The 27,699-nt window shown below is 39.6% G+C and overlaps 1 protein-coding gene across 1 annotated transcript in view; it reads right to left on the bottom strand.

Moving 5' to 3' along the window:
* ADGRV1 (adhesion G protein-coupled receptor V1) overlaps positions 1–27,699 on the bottom strand; it is a 424,156-nt gene that overhangs the window by 269,035 nt on the left and 127,422 nt on the right. Inside the window, 16 exon segments of the mRNA XM_023749230.1 lie at positions 1,092–1,263; positions 2,099–2,216; positions 4,383–5,404; positions 7,262–7,397; positions 8,065–8,239; positions 10,211–10,354; positions 15,001–15,474; positions 16,490–16,639; positions 18,103–18,342; positions 20,915–21,134; positions 22,652–22,850; positions 23,590–23,738; positions 25,129–25,361; positions 25,632–25,817; positions 26,008–26,146; positions 27,524–27,647. Of these exon segments, the coding sequence (XP_023604998.1) occupies positions 1,092–1,263; positions 2,099–2,216; positions 4,383–5,404; positions 7,262–7,397; positions 8,065–8,239; positions 10,211–10,354; positions 15,001–15,474; positions 16,490–16,639; positions 18,103–18,342; positions 20,915–21,134; positions 22,652–22,850; positions 23,590–23,738; positions 25,129–25,361; positions 25,632–25,817; positions 26,008–26,146; positions 27,524–27,647 (3,881 nt within the window).

The following is a 27,699-nucleotide window of genomic DNA, read 5'->3' on the forward strand; positions in this document are numbered from 1 at the left end:
ACATCTACAACATCTTCTGATATTTATGTATCCTTTTAAGCCCTCTTACTCTTCGTCTTCTATCATCTATATAGAGATTATAGAGAGCTTACATATTCTTTTTCTCTACATATATATACAAATCTATCAACCCCTATCCATTACGATAAAAAAGAATAAGTATAGATATATATAAATCTCCGCACCGCACATCACCACGAGTAATATGTATGTATATGTATATATGTATATATGTGTATACATGTGTATATATACGTATATATATACTTTTGAACATTCATAATATTATAACTGGTTTTGTATTAAATATTTGAGTTTAATAAATTAAGTAGTAGACAAACAATAAAAACTACTGAGTGCTCCCTAGGCATTAAAGTATAACAGAACAGTCATTTGTTAAACAAAAGCCACACATGATTACTAAATGACTAAGGCTCTGTTAGGACATCAGTGACCAATACCACCTGAATAATGCAGATTCCTTTGGAAAGAGAGGGGAATGCCTGTCTCCTGAGTGCCATGTGCAACATGAACCAATAGAAATTTATCCAAAGGCTGAGAGGCCACACTTAAGCATGGCCTCTCTGCCCCTTAAGTAGATCAAAATGGAACTTTCTAACTATAGATGAAGGAAAAGAACTTTTATCCTATGATGAAATCCATAGACATGATATGATTAAATCTATAGATATAATAAAAGCAAAACACTAAATATTCAGAGTAACCAGAGATACTAATTGGCTGAAAATGATACAAGGGACCATTCACACATTGAGCAGGTGGGCCAGGAAGGATCTTAGAAATGACAAGAAACAGAAACAAAGAAAACTGATGAGCTTTTTAAAAAAATTGAGATATAATTGTCATATAACAAGTATTAGTTTTAAGTATACACTAATGAGCTTATTTATAAAAATTCTCTAATGAAATCAATTCTAAGTCTGTCACCCAGCAAAGAGATTTCGATATTACAGCTAGACGAGACATAGTCTCCACATGACCAATGTGTGTTTCAATAAAGTGGTTTTAAAATACGAATTCTAAAGCAATACAATTCGAAACTGACAATGCTATGCCTCCTCATTTCTTACCTTCCCGGGTTTGAGCTCCATGGTGAAGGAGCACTTTGTCTGACCTGTTGCACAGGTTGTGGTCCCGGACACAGACAGAAGTTCATCCCTCAGGTTCACTCCGTCCTTCTGGAGCACAGGGGATGTCTTGTTAAATGTGACTCGCCAGGAGACCTTGACATCTTCAAAGGCCCTAGGAGCAAAGCAAAACCTTTGCAAATGCAGCAACAGAGTGCCTTATCCTGTGTCTGATGCAGAATGTGAACCACAGTGCCTAAATGTTCCTCTTCATCCAAAGAACGTCCTGTACACAGTATTATTTGACCACACTCTACTCAATCTGGAATAAGTATTCATTGAACCACTGTGTATCAGGAATGTGAAAAAAATAATAATATTTTTCTGCTTACTATGTCTATTACCAGAAATATGAAAATGAAAATAATAGAGAACTTCTGGCTCCAAGTAAATGTTCCTCATTTGTCTTTAAGTAATAATTCTTCTAAAGAAAAAACACAACTGCTAAAAAAAATGGTTGTTATAAAAATAAAGGGTAGGAGATGCCCTATATTTTCAGAGATTATTTAGGCCCCAAAGTGTAAAGATAATACATATACATGTACATGTGCATACCTAGCGCATGTATATGATGAGCATTCAGAATGTGTGTACTATACAATATTAAGTCGCGAGCAAAATTTTTGGTGCTCCATGTGTCCCTAACCGTAAATGGCTGTGCATGCAGAGTGATCACACAATAGTAAATGCAATGCAGTAATAACTTACATAAGCTGCACCTTATGAAGTACACCACATTCAAGGTAGCCCTAAGCATGCTCCTAAACCAAGTGTGTTAAATCACAGACTAAGAACTAGAGCATCTGAACACTGACACACCAAATTCCACACTACTTTCTATCAACATTTGAACCTGCCTTTACCACTTTATGAATTCAAATACAGACACACAGGCTGTTACATCTTCCATGTACACACACACACACACACACACACACACACACACACACCTGTTTGGCTGCCTTGTGACAGTAAGATGCAGTCTGTTTCTATCAGCTCCTTCACCCAGCTCGAGCCCACTCTGGGACCCTTCACTGAATCCTATGATGCCATTTTGAAGATCACTCCCTGAACAGAAAAATGCAGGGTTATACAGTATACTTAAGACTTCAAAAGATCCCCAATGCTCCAGTAATCTTTCCAGCTGAGATGTTATAAAAGATCTTTACTAAAAATAGGCTGGAATAAAAATGATGGCTAACACTTTGAGAACAGAAGACCAGAAGAAAGAAAACTTCAAATCCTATTCCCCACCCTGAGATACATACTCATCTCTCTCTGATGAGACTCTACTTTATATCTCATATCCCTTGACATTTTATGTGTTTACTAGAGGCCCAGTGCACAAAATTCGCAATCCGGGACCCCTCGGGGGATGTCCTACTGCCAGTTTAGGCCTGATCCCTCTTGCAATCTGGGACCACTGGCTCCTAACCACTCGCCTGCCTGCCTGCCTGATTGCCCCTAACCACTCTGCCTGCCTGCCTGATTGTCCCTAACTACTCGCCTGCCTGCCTGATCGCCCCTAACCACCTCTGCCTCAGGCCCCACCACCACGGCTTCATCCAGAATGACGACCTTCAGCTGTCCAGTCTAATTAGCATATTACGCTTTTATTGTTATAGATTGTTTAGAATCAGTGTATCCTCACAGAATGCAAGTTCTACCAGAGCGGCAATGCTGTATTTACTGCTATATCCCCAGGACCAAGAACAGTGGCCAGCATACTGTAAGTGTTCAATAAATATTTATTAAGTAAATGAACTCCATTTAACTGATTTAACTTCCTATAAAAGTGTTGACCACAGACCATTTATATTGCACAGTTATTTGCCCTAGAGAAAAACAGAACTAATAAGGAACTCATGAGTAACTCTGAGTAAAAGAAAGTCGTCTGAGCAACTCTCAGACGAGTTTGTTGTTGTTTTTTAACTCACAATCCTGTATTGTAACTCATAATCCTGGATTTTACTGCTACACTGAAATCCAGATTCAGGCATGGTCGCTAGTTAGTTTTCGTACACTGTTGCAATCCTTTAATTTCTACTGAAGTTAAATTATTGTAAATTGAGGTTACAGGCACCCTCATACTACAAAATTGTATTTAAACTGGAAAAAATGTAGGGTCTGCACTGCACTGAAATAGTGCACTGTTTTTTCATAGTGTCATCTTAAACTCTCAGCACTGTGTAAAACTTATAAATGTCTGTATAAAACAGCAGAGTAGGCAAATACTTACTGTAATGCATTGATAAGATGAGCTAGCCTACCTAAAAAAATAGTATGATTTCAGAGGAAAATTGCAAATTATCACCAAAATATTTTATAAGCTACATGAGGAATTCTTTAAAAAGTCATCACATTTTAAGCTATTTTAATATGTACACTCAATAGAAAAAAAAAGCTATGTAATATTCTGCATTGGTCCAAAACAAAAACAAAAGAAGATAGTTTTAATCTGTTTCCCAACAGATACAAAGAATTTCTTGATAATGAGATCTTAGACTTTGGGATGGATTATTGAAAGTGGTTGGGTAATCCAGAATGAGGGTTCAAAACAGGATAGGCAATTTGTACTTGGATGACTAAATTAAGTATAATCCAGAGGAAGAACATGGACTTAAGTATGTTTAAGATTTTCCATATATTGTGAAAGTATAGATTGTTTAACTAGCTCTGAGCTAAGTGACATTTACAGTCCATTCAGTTCTAGCCTAGCACCTCAGAACAGCATCATGTGTTCATGGTGTGGGTCCATGACATAGGAAGACTATGTGGTTTTCTTTGTTGTTCTTTTACCCAGTTTTATTTGTCAATTACAGTTTACTTTCAATATTGTTTTGTATCAATTTCAGGTATACAGCATAGTGGTTGGATAATCATATACTTTACAAAGTGCTTCCCCTGACATTGTCAATACCCACCTAGCACCATAAATGGTTATCAAAATATTGACTATATTTCCTATACTGTACTTTAGATCCCCATGGATATTTTATAACTATCTTCTGTATTTCTTAACCCCTTCCCCTCTTCCACCCAATCCCCTAACTTTTCCCCCCTTTGGCAACCACCAGTCTGCTCTCTGTCTACAAGTCTGGGAAAACAATGTTTAGTGAATTACTATAATAATTCAAATAATTCACTCTTTCAATTAAAGATAGCATGATCTTATAAAAAAATCCTACACCACAAAAGTGGTACCTTTTTCTCTCCATCCCTCCAGAGAGATACCTGTGATAATGATCATGGCAAAAGCTGCAAACCCGGTGTCATCCTTCCCCTTCACAATCTGTGCTCCCCCTCGTGGGTCTGTGAGAAACACGTAGAAGAATTCCTGCCCCTCAGGCTCATCGTCGTCCAAAATTTGAACCAATACTTTCCGTTCTCTTTCTCCATCTGCAAATGTAAGGATGAGAGTTTGCTCTGAAAAGTCCTCCTCTTCTACCGCCCACGTTAGGTTGGACAGTCCATAGGCATCAGGAAAGGGCAATGCATGTGGTTCCTTCTGAGCAGATCTTTCACCAAAAGTTTTAACTGTTACACTGACATTGCCAGTAGAGCCACCAGTTCTTCGGATAAGAATTTCTGCTGCGTTCAATGTCCCATTCTTCATCTCCTCCTCCACGTAAACAATGGGCGGCCCAAGACTAAAGGCTCCATGAATGAAAACATTTGCAGTTCCAGTGGCCACCTCGGGCCGGGTGACAGGTGTCTCAGGGATCGCAGTTGCCCCAGGATCAGTGGCCACCAGTGCAATTGGCTGTGGAGTGGCAGTTATCTTGGTCACGTCAGGGTGTGCGGTGGAGGAGTCAGTTCCGATGGGAACGAGACCTGTGTCATCGTTATCCCGTATTGTGATCACTGCCACACTGAAGTCCAGATTCAGGCGCGGGCGCCAGTTGGTTTTTGTAAACTTTTGCAATCCTTTAATTTCTACTGCAGTTAGATTAATGTAAAAATATTCTTCTATCTCGGGAAGCTGGTCATTAATAATGATTATTTCAAAATGAACCTCGGCTTGGAATTTTTGAAAAAGCAGCTCCCCGTTCTGAACAGGCTCAAAATCTTCCCGTGGCTTGGCACTTCCTGCGGTTGTCTGATAGGAAACTTTAATAAGATTGCCATGGAACCCAAAGAGTCTTTGTACATGTAATCTGATCATCTGAGTACCCTCTGACACGACGATATGCCTTGAACTAGGGGAAAACTGAAAGATTCCCATTGGCTCAATTTCGGCAACAGTGAAACCTGATCTGGAAAAAAAAAAGAAAGAATTGATGAAAATAGAAACACCACAGCAGAGATTCATTTTTCACATATTTAAGATGCTGTGCAGGAGGGCATCTTAAAAATGACATGCCCTTTCAAATTCCATAAAACCCTAGTACTTGCTGATGAATAAATCAGAGCACGAGAAATGTAAGAACAGGAGTTGCTGTCACTGGCAAGGGGCCCTAACACGTTTGAGCAAAGTGAGGAGCTCAGAGGTGCCTGCTCTGCTTCTCCAGTCAGCCCAGAGCAGCTCTCTGAAGGGTCTGACACGCCAGGCTCTCTGTTATGATCAGTGCACAGGAAACCACAAATTCTTAGAACGTTCTGGATGTCAGCCAGGTTTCTTATCTACCAAATAGAAATAGTTGCCCTAGCTGGATGCAAATTCCTTGTATCATAATGGGCCAATTCCCTCACACAAATGCTACTGGGATTTTATATGTGGACTGGAGGAAAACTTCCATGACTGCATGATTAATCCTTAGCTTTATCCTGTAGAGTTTTGTTGTGAGTTAATGATTATGTCAGAAGTAACACAGCCTAATCCATACCACAGGCATATTTTCTCTAACAGTTTTGGGTTGTTTTTTTTAATTTGAATGCCTTTAGGAAGGACACCCTAGGGTCCACCACTCTCTATGGTAAAGCCCTGATAACACATAGCACAATGGTTAAGAGCTAGATTCGAATCATGGCCCCAACCATTATTATCTGTGTGACGCTAGGTACGTTACATAATCTATATGTGACTCTCTTTATCTATAAAATGGGACTAAAAATAGTATCTATGTCATACTGCTGCTTTGAAGAATAAGAGTAAACACATATTCTTAAAGCAAAAAGCATTTGAATTTGTTGCCCTAAAATACATTCTATGGCCAAACACTTTTGAAATGATATAAGTATGAACTAAAGCCATATTTGATGCTAACAACCAGTATCTCCCACACATGAACATATTATATACAGAAACACACTTGAACACACACCAATTTTACCAATACATTTCCCTCCAACTTTCCAAATAAGTAAACTGAAGAACAGAAAGATCCTGTAACGCTCCCCAAGTCACACAGCAAGTAAGTGGCAAGATGAGCTAACTTGTGGCAAGTAAGTGGCAAGACTAACTCCGTAAGTCTGTGCTAAAGTCTGCCCTCTACTGTTTTGATCAAGCCCTTCCCAACCATGAGAAAAGTAAATTGCTTTTGGCTTGAACATATTTATCTGCAAGTATTCTGATTTAAGTTAAATTCAAAAGAGCCAATGGCAGAAGTCATATTATTACTCTATTGTGACAGCTTCTTCTTACTCTGAATCCCTGGGGGAAAGCAGGTATTTTCCAGTTACAGTGGGGCCTTGACTTACGAGTTTAATTCGTTCCGAGACCGAGCTCATTAAGGAGCTCGTTAACTCAAATTACTCTAACAACTCAATGCAAAATATCGGCCGAGAGACAGCTGGTATCTCAAAAAACTCGTTAGTCGGGACACTCGTAAATCAAGGCCCCACTGTACCTCTCAAAAGGCAGCCCCTTTGAAAATAGGTGACTTTGCCATTCCGTTTCTTATTGGAGATGTTACCCCGGGCCAACCCTCTGGAATCAGAGACCATGGTGGTGAACTGTCTGCAAGGCGAAGGGTGGCGGTGCCTCTGGGGAAGTCAGCCTGCCCCCATGGCATCTCTGGCATACAGGCCATGTGTTACTCCACAACAAATTGTTTTGGCATCTGCTTCAGGGAAAGTGATCTCGTGGCGTGTTTTGTTTTTGCTGTTTTCTTGTGTGTGTGTTTTTCTGTTTCAACCGATACATTCCAGATTGTTCTTCAGAGACATCTCACCTCAGCTCGGCCCCGCCAGGGGCACTGCTCTGGACTCCTGAGAGGTGAAGGACAAAGGCCTCTGGCTGGCCAGGGCTGGGAAACGTCCACAACAAGACGCCTTTACTTGGTTCTCCGTGGGAAAAGGAAAGGCTCCCTGAAAGGAAACATGAAAAGGGAAGTAGGGTATCCTTTCTGAGTTCTCCAATGGGGATTTGGCTCTTAAAGATGTAGTGAAATATTCCCTTTTCTAAAATTCTTTTACAGGCTACGAAAAGAGAAACATTTTAAAGGTGGGGAAAGAGGAAAATAAACGTACAGCAAGCTCGCTAAAACACATAAACGCTGCCTCCTCTACCCTGTCGTCAATCCCTGTCTACCTGGTCCAGGTCAAACCCTCTAACGTTTTGATCTCACTGACCCTCATGAGACTAATGGTGTAATTGAAAGTAGATTAAGTAACAGTTGCTCTACTGTCAAATATTCAGGTGAACATGTACATGAACACAAAGGTGTGCCTTTTTTATTTTTATTACTGTATGATCCAATATAAGTTTTTAGAACTGCTTTTAACAAACTCCTGATACATAAAGTGAGCTTAGTGACCACTATTTCCAGTGAGGTATGACATTTTTAATTTGACTGAATAAACTTTCTCTCATCCTCACCAAGCAATCTTTGCAACTCTGACCACTTAAAAACAGCGACACTATATTACAAAACAACAGGTCATTTTTCTAGAATAAAGATGACCCAAGAAAATTAGAGGCCAATTACATACCTCCATGTGTTACAGAGCAGATCTTAGAAAACCTACAACTCACCCAGTTTCGGGGTCATGTTGCCAACAACAATGAATTCAGGCACTTCTAACCCAGGAGCATATCCGGCCACCCAGGAAACCATGATGGAGCCATAGGTGCCTCTCCTAGAAATCACCACTTGGCTTGTTCCGGCAGTGATGTCCATGAGGGAAAAGGCGTTCGATTCAAATCCCACCTGAGGAAAAACATGCTGAGAATATTTAACTTCTCTCTATAGACCCTTGTTTTCTGGAGAGTAGATTAAAAGTCAACTTCCTCTTTGTTTACACAATATATTTTTCCTGTTTTATAATATATTCAATTAAAGAGTAATATTTAAGAAATGACATCTGAGACTTGATAATTTATTCTATTTTATAATTTTGACTATAGTATATAGCTTTATTTCTTTAAATCAAAATGTAGTCCTTTGAATTAACAATATCCAAAAAGACAAATGTAATTATGGTTAAATGAAAGCAATGGATTAAAACTGGCAGTGTAGTACGACTTGTTCATGGGTCTTTATGAAACCCAATTTGTCTAGAACTGAAATTTGACTCCTTTCTAAGACATAATAATATATTCTTTGTTTATAAAATGAGCACCAGGAACTAGATTTTTTTTATTAAGGTTCTTTTAGATTTTTGATTCAATTGAATATCTTTTTTTTATTTTTGAGGATAAAAAAGCATCAAAGATTTTTTTAAATAGTCATCTTTTTCACTCACATAAAGTAAGATATTTTCTTTAAGAGCAACCTTTCCAGGGTACCCTGAGATTTATAAATGATTTATAGATGAATTAACTTCTGGTCAATGAGTAAGAATAAAACCAGATTCCTGGCTTTATTTGGACAAATCAGTTTACCTCTTTTGGTCCCATTATCTTTAAATTTGGGATACCACATGATCAATGATTCTATATTAACACTCATTCACCCCATTTTAGTTTTTTCTTTTCATTTTTAAAAAAATATATTTTTGTTTATTTCAGAGAGGAAGGGAGAGGGAGGGAGAGATGGAAACATCAATGATGAGAATCATTGACTGGCTGCCTCCTGCACGCCCCCTACTGGGGATTGAGCCCACAACTTGGGTATGTGCCCTGACTGGGAATCAAACCATGACCTCCTGGTTTATAGGTCAGTGCTCAACCACTATGCCTATATCAGCACAAACTTGCCATAGGAGCCTTAAAAATGAAAGGCAAATATTCACAAGTTTAGTAGATGAAAAAGACTGAACTATTAACTGATGTTTCATTCTAATTCTAATTATCTATATATATAAAAGCCTAAGCGACTGAACGATGAGTTGACCGGTCACTATGACACACACTTACCACCAGGGGCAGATGCTCAATGCAGGAGCTGCCCCCTGGTGGTCAGTGTGCTTCCACAGCCAACCTTGTGCAGCCGGCCAACCTCCCACAGTCCCTCCCAGCAGCCCCTCCCCCTGGCCAGCCACGCTCCCACAGCCCCAATATGCTCCAATTGCTGGCCAGGCCGAGGGACCCTACCCGTGCACAAATTCGTGCACCAGGCCTCTAGTTTAATATAAAATACTGCAATATTAAATATTTAATATCAAGAAAATACCTTGGAAATTCTGACTCAAAGTGACTATTTTTAAAATTCTATACTTTACATTCAAATTTTACAAGATACAATCTTTCTAAAACTCCAAAAAGGAAATATATTATTCTACCAAAGTCAAAAATTGACAAACTGTTTTCATACGGTATATCCATAATGTCTACTTTGATATTCATAGGATTACTTAGATTTTTATTTTATTTTTAAATTTAAATTTATTTTTCAACTACAGATACAATATTATATTAGTTTCAGGTGTATAATATAGTGATTAGGCATTTATATACCTTACAGTGATCACTTTGATAAATCTAGTATCCATATGATACCATACAGGGTTATTACAATATTGTTGCCTATATTCCTTATGCTGTACTTTATATCTTCGTGACTACTGAATAACTGGCAATTTTTACTTCTTAATCCCTTTCACCTTTTCCACCCATCCCCCAGCCAGATGGGATGATTTAAGGTAATAGTGAATGTTAAAAAATTCTCTGAATCTTAGTCCTTCCTATAAATGTTGCCCCCTGGAAGTATCCAGATAGTACCACATCCAGGGCCAATTACCTGAGAATTGGCAGCTTTCTCGGGGACAGGTAGGACAGCAGATTTGGCTTCCTGGAGAATTTTTGGCACGCCATAGGAACGTCCACCAACAAGCATCACAGTCACCAGTTGCAAGGTGAAATTAGAGCCCAGTGATAGGAAGACCTATAAACAAACAGTATCCATGACTTTAAGTATTAAAAAATAACTTTCAGAGAAAAATACCGACATTGGCATAAGTCATTAGCACATGACCTCAGCATACGTTTGTATCTGTTCCATCAATCTATGCCCTTTCCTTCATGTTATAAAACGAATCACTGTTATGAAGACCGTGGGGTGAAGAGTGATAGTAACAGAGTATATAAAACACAAATGTGCGAATTCTCCATGGCTCCCAAGTGGTCTCAGAAATGAGACTCACAAGAAGAACTATTAGTGATAGAATCATGTGCTACAGGAATGGGAGGAGCCCACAGGTGAATAGTGTCAGCTTCTAAAACCAGAAAAACCTCTTCATGGACAGTAACTAATAATCCATATTTACTTAAAATGAATAATGATTTAGGTGCACTTATTATTTGAATATTTGACAAATAATTACTAGTGCCATGTATTAAATATCAATTTTCAAAGTTTTAGAATCCAACAAAATAGGGGAAAGCCTGAATTTTAAAACTGATGTTTCTCTAAAAGATTATTTTTAACTATACAATACATTTTCCCACAGAAATACTGTTGTTGATAATGGATCAGGCAAGTTACCACATAACCTGGAATATTGCTAAAAACTCTGTACGTCTTTATTGAAGGTATAAATAACCACTTCTGTGGAGTCCATTCTTCTTTTAAAGATAATGTTCTTAAACGTACATCACACCCTCCAAATGTGCAAAATATGTACCATAGTGATTTCAAATGTTGCGCGACATGAGGGGAACAGATGCCTCATTCATTCAATCCATCTTCATTTTTGTCCAAATGGCATTCACTGAACATAAATCATAGGTCAATTGCTAAGGCAGTGGTCGGCAAACTCATTCGTCAACAGAGCCAAATATCAACAGTACAACGATTGAAATTTCTTTTGAGAGCCAAATTTCTTAAACTTAAACTATATAGGTAGGTATATTGTTATTAACTTAATTAGGGTACTCCTAAGGCTTAGGAAGAGCCACACTCAAGGGGCCAAAGAGCCGTACGTGGCTCGTGAGCCGCAGTTTGCCGACCATGGTGCTAAGGAAACAGAAATAAATCAGTGTCCTGCCTTCACTCCCGTGTTTCCCACCTCTCTTCTAAGGGTAGGCCCTCTTTCCCAGGCAGTTCACTGGCTGGGCAGCTAAGGATTTTTTTGGTCCCTATTTCCTAAAGAAGGAAGGGCCAGGCTCCCAATCATTGTGCCTCCCCACCCGGCTGCTCTGCTCACGAGCGCAGCCAGCACACACAGACTTGTGGCCTCAGCAAATCCCCAGGGTACAGTAACTGGACACTGAAGTCGAACAGCAGTCACAGCAAAGTTGCGGAAAAGCTGGTTTACTACAGAAGAAACGCAGGGGGATTCATTTGAAAGGACCTTGATGGTTACTAGGAGGGGGCATGTTCTCCAGCATGCCCTGCCATCCCCTGCGCCAGGACGGCATCACCAATACTGTTCTACTGGTTCCCATCGTGCTTGACCGCATCTGGGCCCAAATGGAAAGAACGTACAGCTCCATGATATCCTGCACACATCTCAAACACCGTGAACCCACACTTTTGTAACTGCGGTTAATGGCCTTCTGCACTAGACAAGGAGCAACAGGACGACAGAGATTGTGTCTTTGTCACCTCTGTACCGGCTATGCTTATTGCAATGGCTGGCACAGGGTGAACACTCAATAAATGTTTGAATAAATGACTCAACCACAAATGTAAAATCCTCGCATTCTAGCTTAAATAATTTTAAACTTAGACTTGTTTCTTAATAATGCCAGTGAGTCTTATCATCAGGATGCACCTCATAAAAGAAGCCTACTGTTAACCAGGTGAGGCAACAGTTTATACTCCCAGGTCCTGATGTTCAATCAGCACCAAGCATCTTCTAGTTTCAGAGCCTAATGGAAACTTTCTGTGTTCTAAGACCTACTGCCCTGCTCTGTGGCTGACCTGTCCAAGGCCTTAATTTTTACCAGGAGGGTAGAACAAGGAGAACGGTATATAATTCTTGTAACTAGTATCTTACAAACTTCAGAGAGCAATGCATTATATCCAGGGTGTGAAGGAAGAAGGGGACCACTGGAAATATTCTGCACTCGGTTTGTGTGCGTCGCACCCTGCCCCACACAGTTACCCTGGAAGACACAGCAACACCTAATATAATCTATCTAGTCCTACACCACATTCCTGAAATGTGAGAGGAAGAAGGAACCTGTGCAATTTTAAATATGTTAATACTAGTAAAATATGTTAAAATAAAGAAACAAAAGGAAGTGTTCATGTGTTCATAAGTTAGTCAACTTTTGTTGGCTCTCTTGAAAATAGAAATAATTAAAATAGGTTCAAAAAGGTATTAAAAACTCATAGATGATTCAAATAGGTATTCAGAAAGTTATGTATTTTTATAAACTATATTATTAAGCTTTCAAAGTGAAATCAAAAGACTACCATCTTTCAAAATGACCCAGGTAGCACTGGCAACAGACGACCTCAGACTTAGGCAGATCAATGGTTTCAGTCCATGTGATATTTATCACATATTTGGGTTTTCCTATACACAGTCTGAGAATAATTGTGTACTTGCCACATTGCTTAGTGAAAGAAGAGAATGGTCAAATCATCTATGTGCCATGTCTCAGTGTCAAATGAAACTTTACTATCAATATAAGATATATAAAATAAAACTATTCCTAGAAAAGCTGAAGGAATGTCCCCGTATTCATTAGCAGAAATTATAACATGAAGGTGTTTAGACGGTGATGTTACACAGATATGTGTGGGAAGATGTTTCGAGTTATTGTGTAATTTTATAAGTACATTATGTAACTTAAGCACACGGTATTTAAAAGAAACTCTGATCATTTGTAAATGAGACTTAACAAAAGGATATTCTGGTTAAATTAATCCACCTCTTATTTCCCCAGCTTTGCACTCTATCCCAGTCTTAAGAATTTTTGTTTATAGAAAACAGAGGTTAGAAATTGACACAATAGGCCTGTGGCGTTGAGTCAATTTCCCAAAGAACTACAGGGGAATAATTATGGAACCCTTGTGTCACTAAGAAGTTCCATTTTTGTCCTTTATTAAACAACAAAAGTAAAGACTCGGGTGCACAAAAGATCAACAGGCTACATACCAGGTGTGAATTGGTATAATATGCTTATTGCTTATTCTGAATGGCAGCCTATTTTATACTGGTCATAAACTTATATGAAACTAAGATCATCAACACTGAGTGGGCTAACCCTAGTGGAATACAAATAGCAAACTGCTTCATTTTTCTCCTATTATTGCTTTGTGGGTTTTTTCCCCACAAAAAAACAATGTTGTGGGTAAGTCTTGAAGCTTATGTCACTTTCAGGAAGGTAAAGGCCAGACCTATATCAATCATGACTTCCACCAGGCATTCAGTAAAAGCTCCCCTGTTTATCCCAGTTTTTGTGTGATTCATGGTTCAGGATCTACAGTGGGAAAGAGGTCATGGTATGATGTTTGAATATTCCCTCAGTCCCCCTTAGACCTTCCCACCAATTTTCTGGCACATTCAAGGTTGGGGACGGGGGTCGCGGGGGGGGGGGGTGTTGCTTTGAGAAAGAATGACAAAAATTTTGCCTCCCTGATGTAGTCCTTTCTTGCCTAACACTGGCTGACCACTATCCTTCCATGAAGTCAGGCACTCAAATTCTGGACCGCTCATGGAATTGACGTAGGTGTTCCTCAAAGACTTCAGAATTCTACCCCTTACCAACCTTCAGAGACCACGACCTTTCTTAGATTCTCACCAAGCTTCACAATCCACCCCACAGATTTTTCCCAGAATTATTTCAATCTGGTTACCCTCTGGAGCAACCTTTCCCAACAATGAGATAATTAATCCCCAGTGCCATAATGCATCACATGTATGAAATAAATTAACTTACCTCCTATGCATACAGAATGACACTAGCTATGTACCATCCTCGCGAGGAGTACGACAAAGAGTCACTCGCATCACTGTCTGTGATTCAGACTGAGAAAGACTGCTGAGGTACCTACAGGACTCACAGCAAATCCACACATTCTCACTCGCACCCCAAACCTCTGCCAGAGCTGTCTACTGCCTTCTCTAGTTTTTACCATCACAGACAGTCAGAGCCACTTTCCACACAGATGCACAAGGGGAGCAGCAGATACCAGCCCGTGTTCATGCAGGCCCTCCAAACTCCAGGGAGCACAGGCCAGTCCCACAAGAAAGCCTAAATTTCTCCCCTTCAACAAGTATCCTGTGAGTGTATGTACGTGTGTGTATGTCTGTGTGTGTATGTGCGCATGTGTGTATATTGGGGTGTGTATATATATATATCAATTGAAATGATTTCTGGAACTTCGCAAGGATTAAATGCCTGCTACTACCTAGACAAAAATATCCCATCTCCAAATTGAAATATACTTATTCACTTATAATCTGTGAATACTTCACTCTTTGTATTACCCAGTAATCACTATACATTTTCCAAGGCATTTTTCCTGGTTACATATAATTTCCGAATAAGATTTAATCTGATCCTGAGGTAAGTCAGGGCTCTCACTGAAGGAGCTTGATTGGAATGACCAGGAAATCAAGAAAGACTACAAACCTGGCTCTTTACTGGCACCGTGTCCACTTTAGAGCTGGCACCGTCTTGGACCACCAGCTGCCTCTCTGCATTCTCTGTAACAACTGGCTGCTCCTTATGATCAGATGATATTCGGTATCTAACAGCCACATCTCCGAAAGTCCCGGCAAGCCGGGTTACATTGATTTGGATGGACCTCCTGAGGTCCTGCTCAATGAGCACTGCCTGGCGACCTGCATACAGAGCGAATACTCCGTGGGGGTCATCATTTGCAGACACAGAGAACTGCGTGATGCATTTTTCCGGGTCCAGTTCTGCTCCTCCCTCTACGGAAACAAGCTGGATCACATAGGCTTCCTCTATCTCTGGTACATCATCTGGTAGCAAATGAACATCAAAGCTCACTTCACGCTCTCCATCAGCAATGGTGAAAAAGCCTTTTGTAGAGAGAAAGTCTCCAGTCATGTCAAACTGACTACTTATTTCCCAGTAAACCTAAGATAAATGGGGGGAAAAAATCCAACAATGTTATATGATGCAGTAAATTGAATCAAAATCCTCTGAATTATGTTTTCCTTTCCAATAAACAAAAGGGAAATATTAATTGTGCATCATTATATTCACAGTCTCCAAGCAGTTATTAGTTAGAAAGTACAGAGGAGTGACATCTGTGTCATGAAAGTATCTTCACTCTTTCAGGCTGTCGTATGCAATTTGCAGGAAAGACTACGAGATCTCATTTTACCTACTCCTAAAAGAATAACATTTTGAAGAGATAAAGAAGAGCAAGTTAACTTTAAAATGGCGGTACCACAAGTCATTCCATAGCAAACCACAGACAGTGGTTGAAGGTAAATGTGACTAGATAATCAAATACTTCACATCAGAATTTGTTCTTGTCTGTTCTTTAACTACAAGGAAATATCTATTAGATTTCTTAGAATTAAAGGTTATTTTCCAAGAATTTTCGCCCTCCAAACCATAAAACTTCAACTGAACAAGTAGCAGTTACAGGAAAAGAGGTAACTTCATAGAGAAATTCCACCAAATATGTAACCTAGAGCGGTTAGACAAGTGTCTTGATGATTTACAAGGGCATCTTCAAATGTTCTCTATCAATAAACACTCAAACGCAATCTCTTAAAAATCAGTTGCTATATTAAAAAATTCTATTGAGAAATAAAGCCCAAGAGAATACATTAAGCAATTTACAAAACTCAGAGATTTAAGTAGGAAAAGTGGCAAACCAGAAAATACAAAACAGTTGAATCATACTCTTCATGACTAAGTGTGAGGAAGATCTTTTTAATCTAATTGTGATGCAATGTGGAGAGATCGCTGAAGGCGGGCCTGGCTGGAGAGCCCGAGGTACTTCTCAGCTTCTGTGAAAACTCATGTCACTTGAGTTTATGAAAACCTTTAACCAGAACAACGCCCTTTCTCTGTCCCTCTCAACCATGTTTGATAAGCAAATTGGTGCTCTACTTAAAAATAAAATGCAAAATGATACCTTAATCTCTCCAAAAATGCCCTTGACTCTTTTGACAACAAAAGTGATGATCAGGGGCCCTTCCAGAGCTGATGGCTCCAAATAGGTCTTCACAGACAAAGACTCAGGAGCGAACTGAACCACTCCATTGGGATCTCCAAACTTCTGTATCTAAAAATAGAAACAGCAGAGTGAATACCATATATAACAACTATGGATGGAAATACAGTATCCAACGTATCAATCAATGCTGAAGACATGGAAGAGACATAGAAATAATACTTAAATCTATCCAGCTATCTGATTTTTAAACCTTCTTTATTACACTGATTGTTACCTAAAACAAGCAAGTTCTTATTCCCCAAGGATAATGGGAATAAGTGTCCAGAAAACTACAATTTGCAGAATCTCAAAAGGATAGTATTTTCATGCCTCAATTTAGGTTCATTTTGCCTTATGTTTGTTTTGTTTAATCAGTTAATTTTTGCTAACTTCTTTCTACTGGTTATAATACAAGGTAGAGAGAGGCAAAAATCCCGTGATACTTAGTTTTATGTGTCAATTTATAGATTATGGGTGCCCAATTGTTTGGACAAACACAGCTAGATGTTGCCATGAAGGTATTTTGTAGATGTGATTAATATTTACAATCAGTTTACTTTAAGTAAAGGAGGCTATCCTTGATAATGTGTGTGGGCCTCAACCAATCAGTTGAAGGCCTTGAGCGCTAATACTGAGATTTCAGGAGAAGATATCTGCCTCAAGAAATCCTGTGTGAGTTTCCAGCCTGCCCCACAGAATTCAAACTCAAGACCACACCTTCACCTCGTGCCTGGGTTTTCTGCCTGCTAGACTGCCTGCTTGCCATTTCTTTTTCTGCCAAAGTAAACTGGGGAAAGAGATGGTTTATTCTGCAATACTCTGCTTTAGAATCCTTTCTGGTAGTGTGAAATAGTCTTCTGCCAAGACTGTCAACCTCTTTATCCCCCCAAATTTCAACATAAGAACACCCAGAGCTTGGGGAACTTGGTTCTCTCAATCAATCTCTCCTCCCTCTCTCTCCTCCTCCCTCATTTCCCCCCTCTCTCCCTATTTCTCTGGAGAAGTTTGACTGATACAGACCCCAGACAAGAGTATTTTCCAAACTTAAAAGATGTCATTTCTCTGAAGTGTTTTCAGTAGCCTTGGTCCAACCACTTTCGGCCCTGATGGACTGGGTGGTTCATATCAAATACGCTGAATGTGAATCTAATCCAACACATCGTTGTGCTAGTTGAACAAGTACCATTCTACCTTCACACAGTCTGACTTGTAACTGGTTAATAATGTTTATGTATTTTGATGGCAAAGAGAGCCAATATTTAGAATGACATCACAAATACCTCCTCCCTAAATGTGGCAAATATTCACCAAATTTTCTTAGAGAATATAAAATAAGTATGTTTCACTGCATTAAACCCTTCTTAGAACTAATACCATTAATCAGGCTATGTAAGAAACTAACTTAACAACCATATAAATTATGGTTTTATAACTTTCAATTCATCATAAGCCTACCAAGTTTCAACAAATGTAAATGCATTTTCTGATAACTCCACTAAAAATTCTGTGGGAAAATAAAAAGTCAGACTTACTGTTAACGTAACAGCATTAGCTCGGGAGTCTAATTTAGCTTGTCCCTTCGCAAGTGTAAGCTTAATAACAAAAGTCTCTTCGACTTCCATTTCTTCATGAGGATGAACGGTCAGAATTATGGTTCTCACGCCACCTTCTCCCTCTCCAAAATGGAAGGCCCCGCTCACGGGGTCTGCGATGTCTCTGTTCTGTGGTGGTAAGGCGTCCTGAGAATTGGGTCCTACTATCTCCCAGTTCACCTGCAGGGCAAGTGTGTATGTGAGTTTTAAATAGAAATGATCAGTTTTAAACCAAGAATTACTTTGCAGGATATGTAGTATTAGGAAAAAATACACATATATATGAATATTATTCTAGAATATCTCCAGCAAACTCCTATTATTATCTCTCAGTTTTTTAAACAATGATACCTGCAAATGTAAACTGCATAATTATAGAATATCAGTTTTCATGAATAACAATGTCTAACAAAAAAAAGAAATCTGAATACCTGGTCAGTTTTCATCATCACAGGATAACAAAAATATAGAAGTACATATTTTTAAAATATATACTAGAGAAATATAAAAAAATTAAAAATATGAATACAACACTATCTTGCTATGTGCACAGGTTATGTCAATCAAAACCTATTTGAATAATGAAACCATGTGAAAAGTTTGCTGGATGTGCAACCTCTTCTAAATCTACTTAAATAAATTCCCAGTATAAAATGAACAGAAACTTTCATAACTTGTTATAAGAAACAAAGAAAGTTTCTATGTTATAATAAAGGCATTTTTTAAAGTTTCTATAATTTAAAATTTCATGCTTTTCAATATCATTGAAGAAAGAAAACTGGGCACTTCTGTTTGCTTCTTTTATCTCTCATCAGCATTGCACACAACTGACCCCTTCCTTTTTCTTAAAATATTGTGTCCTGTCTCTCTTGACTTACATGATTCTCATACAATACAGGCTATCCTCGTGTTCCTCTGCCTTTACTTCTCAATTTTTGCTGGCTCTCCTTCCTCAGCCCCCAGAAGCTGGCAGCCTGGGCTGAGGTCTGTTTCCTTCACATCTCGTCTACACACCTTAGGCCCCAGAGTTTCAAATGTCTGCATTTGTGTCAACACGGTCCCTGTCTGCAGCCCTAACCCCAACCCGCACTTGCTCATCCCCCTCCCTATTTGACCCCTCTATTGGGATGTCTCGTAGGTATCTCAAATGGACAGGCCAAAACAGAACTCTTGATTCTCCCCCAAGAATCTGTATTTCAGTAAGCAGCACTATAATATAACTGGTTGCTAAAACTAACATTCCAGCAGTGACCCTCAATTCTTTCTTTTCCTCAGCCTCCACTAGTCCAATGAGGTGTTCTTCCAAAACATACTCAATGTCTATTCACTTCCGGCTATCTCCACCTCCACCCTTGTCTGAGCTGACAGCCCTGCCCTGGACAGTACAGGACAATCGCCTACTAACTGCCCATTCTGTTTCCAATTCAGCTTCTTGACAGTCCATTTGCCTCACAACTGTCCTACATGAGCTGTTTAAAATGACAACCCAATGACATTGATATTAGTGCCTTGCTTAAAACTTTCTAACGGCAACCTATTTGCACTTGGCATAAAATCTTTAACCTGCTTTAGGGGGTTCCCTGTGATCAAACACCTACTGAGCCTGCTGAGCTATCCTGTGCTGTGACCCAGCACCTCCAGGTCCCCAAACATGGACCTCTTCAGATCTCAACATGCCAGCCTTGTAGATCAGCACTGGCTTTCCCTCACCTCGAACACTCATCCCTCCAACAATGACATAACCACCCGTTTCTCATCCTTCAGCCTGTGGTTTAAAAATCACATCCTCACCATCCCATCTAGAGTAGCTAGCAGGTCATGTGCAGTTGTGAATCTATTTCACAATGCTGGAAAGCACTTAGTATCATCAGATCATCTTTCTTTTATTTATTTGCTAACTATTCTAAAAGTTATATGAGAACATGCCCTAACCAGTTTGGCTCAGTGGATAGAGCATCGGCCTGCAGACTGAAAGGTCCCAGGTTCAATTCTGGTCAGGGCATGTACCTTGGTTGCGGGCACATCCCCAGTTGGAAGTGTGCAGGAGGCAGCTGATCAATGTTTCTCTCTTATCAATGTTTCTAACTCACTATCCCTCTCCCTTCCTCTCTGTAAAAAATCAATTTTATATATATATATATATATATATATATATATATATATATATATATATATATATAAAGTTATATGAGAACAGAGACAAGGTCTTGTTCACCAGCATGTTCTCAGTGCCCACAACAGGGTCTGGCACCCTGAAAGCTCTCAACAGATACTTGTTGAATGAATGCATCTACCAGAATCCATCCTTTAATTTCTTACTTGCTCTCAAGAATTCCCTGAGGTCAGCTGTCATACATTTTTATGGGCTTCATAGGACTTAGAAACTGCTTTACACCTACTAGGTGATTAATAAATATTATTGATTGTGAATAAATAAATGAATATATTTGAGGAAAAAGAAAATCCAACACCAAACTTAATTATCAAAAATTATTTTTAAGCCCGAACTGGTTTGGCTCAGTGAATAGAGCATCAGCCTGCAGACTGAAGGGTCCCAGGTTTGATTCCGGTCAAGGGCATGTACCTTGGTTGCAGGCACATCCCCAGTAGGGAGTGTGCAGGAGGCAGCTGATCGATGTTTCTCTCTCATCGATGTTTCTAACTCTCTATCCCTCTCCCCTCCTCTCTGTAAAAAATCAATAAAATATATTTTTTTAAATTATTTTTAAAACCATGAGAAGAATAACTCTACCTGAACCTCTCCTGCGAGTCCTCCAGTCCGCTCCAGCACCAAGGGTAAAGTCATTGTAGAATTGGGATTAGAAAGAGAAATTCTGCTTTGATTAAGAAATCTTACAACACCAAAGGGAGAGTCACTCTTGCTGATTGTGATTCTGCTCACTAGGTGGCGTCCAAGGACCGCTCCACCAGTAGCTCCAATGAGCAGAATTTCAACAGGCTCCGCAAATTCACTGCATAGCAAGAAAGAGCAAATCTGTGAATCTAAGTACATGAAAATGCTTCTAAAATCCAAATAACTAGTCATTTTCTTAATTGGTCATTCAAGGCACAGTAGTCACACTCCAAGTAGGAAGAGGAGGGTGATCAGCTAAAGGCATAAATGATTCACTTCAATATTATACAACCTGGGCTGGTTAATAGATCTTTTCCTCTTTTTATTTGCTGAATGCATCTACATTCTGATTAGACTTTTCAAATCTAAATTAATAAAAATTATTATTCCTGTATTTGAAAAAAAGTAACATACAATTACAATGGTCTCCCAATTCCTTTTCCCTGCCTCAGTGCATCCCTCCCCCCTGCCCTAAATTTTATCACGTGTTTTTCAATGGTCACATGTATATTCTAAAATTCTATTATCAGTGCAAATCATAGGTAAGGAATGGAACACAATATTCATGTTTTATGTATGCCCATATTATAAGTAGTCCCCCATCATTTCTGGTTTTGCTTTTCCTGGTTTTAGTTACATACAGTCAAGTGGGGTCTCAAGATATTAAATGGAAAATTCCAGAACTAAACAATTCATAAGTTGTAAAATTTCATGCCATTCTAAGTAGCATGATGAAATCTCCCCCTGACCCACTACACCCGAATTAGGACATGAATCATCCCTTTGTCCAGTGTGTGTGTGTGTATCCCACCTTCAGCCACTTAGTAGTCATCTCAGTTATCAGATTGGCTGTCTGGGTATCACAGTGTTTTGTACAAGTAAACCTTACAGTAGCCTAATGCTGTCACAATGCTTATGTTATTCACCTCCCTTCATCTCATCATCTCATCATGTAGGCATGGTATCATCTCACATCATCGCAAGAAGGGTAAGTAGAGTACAATTAAGATATCTTATTACAGTATCCTATATAATAAAAGCCTAATATGCTAAGTGTCCGGTTATCCGGTCATCCATTCAACCAATCAAAGCATAATATACTAATGATATGCTAAGACCACTCAACGACTTGCTATGATGTGCACTGACCACCAGGGAGCAGATGCTCCAACTGGTAGGTTAGCTTGCTGCTGGGGTCCAGCCAATCAGGACCGAGTGAGAAGGGCTGGACACGCCCTGGAGCCCTTCTGAGGTCCCTCCCAGGCTGACCAACCTCCCACAACCCTCCCTGGCCCTGATCATGCACCAGTGGGGTCCTTCGGCCTGGCCTTGCCCTCTTGCAATCCGGGACTCCTCGGGGGATGTCGGAGGCCAGGCCAAGGGACCCCACTTGTGCATGGATTCGTGCACCAGGCCTCTAGTATTGTTATAATTGTTCTATTTTATTATTATTGTTATTAATCTCTTACTGTGCCTAATTTATAAATTAAACTTTATCCCAGGTATATATAGGAAAAAAACATAGTATATAGTGTTGCAGACTATCTGCAGTTTCAGGCATCCACCGGGGGTCTTGGAATATATCCCCTGAGGATAAGGGGCGAGTACTGTATTCTCATTTCACTAAATTGTTACCTTTCATGGTCATCAATGATGGAGACATTTATGAATCTTAAGCTCTGCCCATGCTGAAATGTGACTGAATCCCCATGCAGTAGATAATCGACGCCAGGAACCGCAGAGGAGCTCTGAGAGGTGAACTCAGCTGTCACGCGGCCGTGTGCTCCATGCAGCCTCACCACTGGAATCATGATCATCCCGACATCTTCCTCCACTGAAATAGGCATTTGCAATTAACTGGTATGTCAGACAAAGCTAGTAACGTTTATAAGATTCAGTCAAATTAAGCATGGCCATTAAACATAATGGTACAGTGCAAGTACTCAATGTGTCCACAATTCATTTATCACTTTAAAAAAAATGATTGGTGAAAATCTCATGACTTTTTTTTGGAGAAATGTAGTTTTCCAGAAGTTGAAAGTTATGGCGAACAGTCTAAGTTAGAAATTAAATGACCTATGTAATCATCAGTGTAGGCATTCCTCCTCTCTGTGCCACATACAAATAAATGACAATTTATTAGAAAGTGGATATTCACTGATTTCTAATCCACAAAGAAAATTAACCATTGCATAACTTAAAATGTATTCATAAAAGCATTTGAAATATGAATATTTCAATATTTCTAAGGTTAAACACAACTTTTTAAAATTGTTTTGTTCCTAACCATTCATCTTTGGCACACATAAGTGAGGTTCAAGATTGCCCAAAGGTAACTCAAAATATAATTTTAAAATAAATGTGTAAATATATAAATCTATAAAGGCATATACAAATACATATAAGGGTATAACGGTATACATGTACATGTACATACACACATACACACACACACACACACACACACACCCCAGAAACTTTACGTATGAGAATTCAAACTGATAATGTCGAGCTCAGGAAATCTATAATTCAGAAAGTGGTGGTAAATTTATAAATAAGGTTACTGAACCTACCTTCGAAGGCAGTATACCTTGGGTCAAATTCAATGACGCCCTCTGCATTATCATTTGTCATTATTATGATTCTGACCATGGAGATGTTTCCTATTTCAGGAGGCTGATCTACTTGAAGTCCATTTTCTTGGATGGTAAAATCATACCCTCTTGCAAAGTCATAAAAAAAATAAAATAAAATGAGTACATAATTTCCTACCATCAACTGAATGGTCCTCTTAGCTCCTATAACTTAGTCCTATTAAGCAATTTAATACTTTTTAAAATTCCCAATACTAAAATGCTTCTTTTCTCCCCCCTGAAATGCTGTTTGAAACAGATTTCTGTGCTGCTCGCGATTATCACTGCCTGCATGAAGCCAGAACTAATATAAAGTTATTAAACTGAGGCAATGGGGAGATAAGAGAACTATAAGGAAATTGGGAAGAAGTGGTCGTAAAATAAAACGCTGGGGCTAGGAATGCACTGCTGCACACATTCTACAGTAATGGACCCAGAAGGCAATGGGCATCAAACTGCAGTGCACGCAGACAGAAGCCAGCTGGGCTGGACATTCACGGGGGCAGGCTGAGAGCTACTTCAAAGAAATAATGAGTGTTGTGCCACTGAAGAAATTTCAAGCTAAACCTTCAAGATTCAAGAAAATATTTTGGTATCTATGGAAAACAATTACAAATCAATGCCTCTGTTCTTTAATATAGATGGTAGTTTATTTATCTAATGTCATTCATGCAAAGGAAATTTCCTTTTTTAATATATTGATATTATTCCCATTAAAGAAAATTTCTGACTTTATATCATTTTAATCCCTGAAGCTAAAAAATGGCACTAAACCAGTGTAGTCCTTCCTTTAATTTCCAAATTCTATTTACCTGGTATTTTTACCCCACCTACATTTCAAAGGGTTGAAAGCTGGTTAATAAGATTATATATAAGGCAAAATTAGAAAAAAGGGAATTAAAATATTAAATGATCAGAGAATGAGATGGCCTCCATATGGTTCAATGGAAACACGGTGCACATTAATGACTGACCCTCTTTGACTCGATGTTTTTACCCCCTTTAAAACTGGTACTGGGAAAGCAAGCATCTACCTCATTCACCCATGGAGAAGACAGGACAGCTTTCATTGACTCCAAGAAGAAATCTCTCACTCCAGCCCATGCCCAGGTACAGAGACAGGGGGGAAGCAAATTCCCCAAGGCCAGCTGACCTTCGACCTAGAGAACAGTTACTCTATTTCTTCACCAAATTACTCCTGCCCATGCCCTGTTCAATTCTATGGCTGCCCAGAGTGACTGCATGCAACAGAAATACATACTTTCAACTTCCGGGGTGGGAGGAGTTACATTTTAAAACAATGCATAGTGAACAGTCTTTGTTATAATTTCCTACCACACACAGTCCTAATGTCACATAAATCCTTGGAAGAGAAGGGAAAGAACTATTTCAGTTTTGTATTAACCCCTACACAACCTAGCACTACTTTTCCTTTCTTCCTGCTTTGTTTAACTTTCCCACTTTTCTTTTTTACTTTACCTTTCGAGGAGTTCCACTTTTGTAATTACTAGAGAAAACTCCTCAGGGCCTTCAGGAAGGCTATCATCAAGTATCTCAACCTGCACGCTTTTCGCCATCTCCCGTGCGTCAAAGAGGAGCTCCCCCGGTGCGGGGACAAAATCCACGCCTGCCTCCGCGGTCCCACTCATTGTCTCATACCAGAGCCTCACGGGACGGAGCGATCCACCCGATCGGATGACTGTGACGTTCACCTGCAGCCAGAAGAGGCTCTTTTATTTGACGTGGATGATGAGCCTACCAGACAATACTTAATTTTTATGAACTCTAATTCAATTTACTAGGATTATGTTGAAATTATAGATTTATGAAAGTATGGAAATGATAAGTCAAAATAACATCAGGAGGAAATGAATCAGTTGGTGAAAACTTCAGAAGCACAAGGAAACACGTTTTAAAGATCACTACAAGATAAAAAAAAAAAACACACCGGTATTTCCAATTTTAAGCATTTCAGACTCTACCCTTTGTGCTTCCTCTGACACTCGAAGCTGCTCCTGTGAAAAGGCAAATCGGCCGTAGGGAAGGTCGCTGGCCACCACTGTGATATTGGCGGCGCTGCTGGCTGCACTCAGTATTCCCCCCTCACTGACACCCGTGAGCCGGAACTCATAGAAACACTTTTCCTCGGGAATGTCATCATTCAAAGCCTACAGAAGGACAGAAAGGGCCATTCGCAGCAAAAACTATAACGTTTAAAGAAAAATATCTATCACATAAGTAACAACAACACATCTGGGATATCAACCATCTCCCACCACCCACCCACTAACCACACACATACACACACACAGACACACACACAGCAAAGGGCACAACAGAAGCCAGTAACATTAATACCTGGATCACTACAATTGCTGCAGACTGTCCTTCTCTCATTGTCAGTTTTCCTGATGTTTCAGCAAATTCCCCCATGGATTCGGGGAAAATCCTCCAATACACTGTGACCTCCCCCCAGATCGCTGGGCCACGAACCAGGCTACAACAATACACACATATATTCAATACAATTTTTATTGAAGGAACTTTTCCTGGATATTTGCTCTCTTTCAAAAATAAACAATTGTCATTTATTTCAGAAACATTATGCATTTAAGTAACCCTATCTATCAATTACATACCACAAGAAAGTCTTATACTTCCAAGATAGTAAGAGTCAAAGTACTGAACGCATGTAAATCTACTTGACAAGAATAATAGCAAAAGCTGAACACTAGAAGTGGAAGATCTAAAAAAAACATTTTAAAGTTATTTACAGATTTTTCACAAAATGTCAATAGCCTAAACGAAGTTCTCTAAAGGACAGAAACATTTCACACATGCAATGCTAATGGACAAACTTCCAAAAAGGTAGAGTTTTCATTCAAATTCAGCTACTTTACTGTTAGCTGCTGCCCCACACCTCATGAAAAGATTCGTAATAAAGTCGCCTAAAGCATCTCATCTATATATATAAAAGGCTAAGTGACCGTCCAACCGTCCAACTGGTAGCTATGACACACAATGACCACCAGGGGGCAGACGCTCCAACCGCTAGCTATGAGGAGCAATGACCACCAGGGACAGATGCTCAACACAGGATCTGCTGAGCTGCGGTGACTTGGTAGCTGCGACTCTCGGGTGACACACCCCGGTACCAGAGAGGAGGGAGCCCAATTCCGGGGTGCTTCACTCGAATACCGCCCACTCGCAATCCGGGACCCTTTGGGGGATGTCAGAGAGCTGGTTTCGACCTGATCCCCACAGGCCAGGCTGAGGGACCCCACTCACTCCACAGACGCCCTTCAAGCCCCGGTGCTGCCAGCCGGGGAGGGACTACTAGAGGTTGGCTCCAGGGCATGTCCAGGGTCTTGCCCAGTCCCGCCTCACTGGCCACCTTCTAATTAATTTATTTTCAATTTGTACGAATTGTGACTAGTAGTTATGTAACAGGCCCTAATTGTAGAACACTTAGAATGCTTGATTCAGGTGATTTTCTAAGGAACAACTTTGCAGCTGAGACACACAAGCTTACAGAGATGAAGTAATGCTCATTTTACATAGCCGGTGACGGACGGGGCTAAAAGCACAGATCTGATGTCAACTCACTGCGCTCTCCTCAGAATGAGTTATGCAAATCACCCAAGAAATATCAGAAACCTCCTCAAGATCTGACTTCAACATAAATCAGAATATGTCTTCAATTTTCACTAAAAATGTTTTCTACTTTCCACAGGACATCACCAATACATAAAATAACAATGCTTGAAGAATATGCATGTGTTGAGAACAATGTATTTAAGGCATAAAAATGCCAATTATTTACAAAAAACTTCAAAGCCCCAACCCAGGCAAAGAAAGATTACAACATCCTTACCTGATGATAGCGGTTCCATTATATTTTGCTGAGGGTTCCCCAATGAGGATGTGCCTGGAGGAGGGTGCGATCCCAACTTCTCCTGAAGCTCCCTTATCTCCCCGAATGATTATTGATGCGCTACCTAAATTGAAGATCATATACAGGGTGTCCAAAAACAATATACACACTTTGAA

This window comes from Myotis lucifugus, unplaced genomic scaffold (assembly GCF_000147115.1).
Source record: "Myotis lucifugus unplaced genomic scaffold, Myoluc2.0 scaffold_0, whole genome shotgun sequence".
In the NCBI taxonomy this organism is placed as follows: Eukaryota; Metazoa; Chordata; class Mammalia; order Chiroptera; family Vespertilionidae; genus Myotis; species Myotis lucifugus.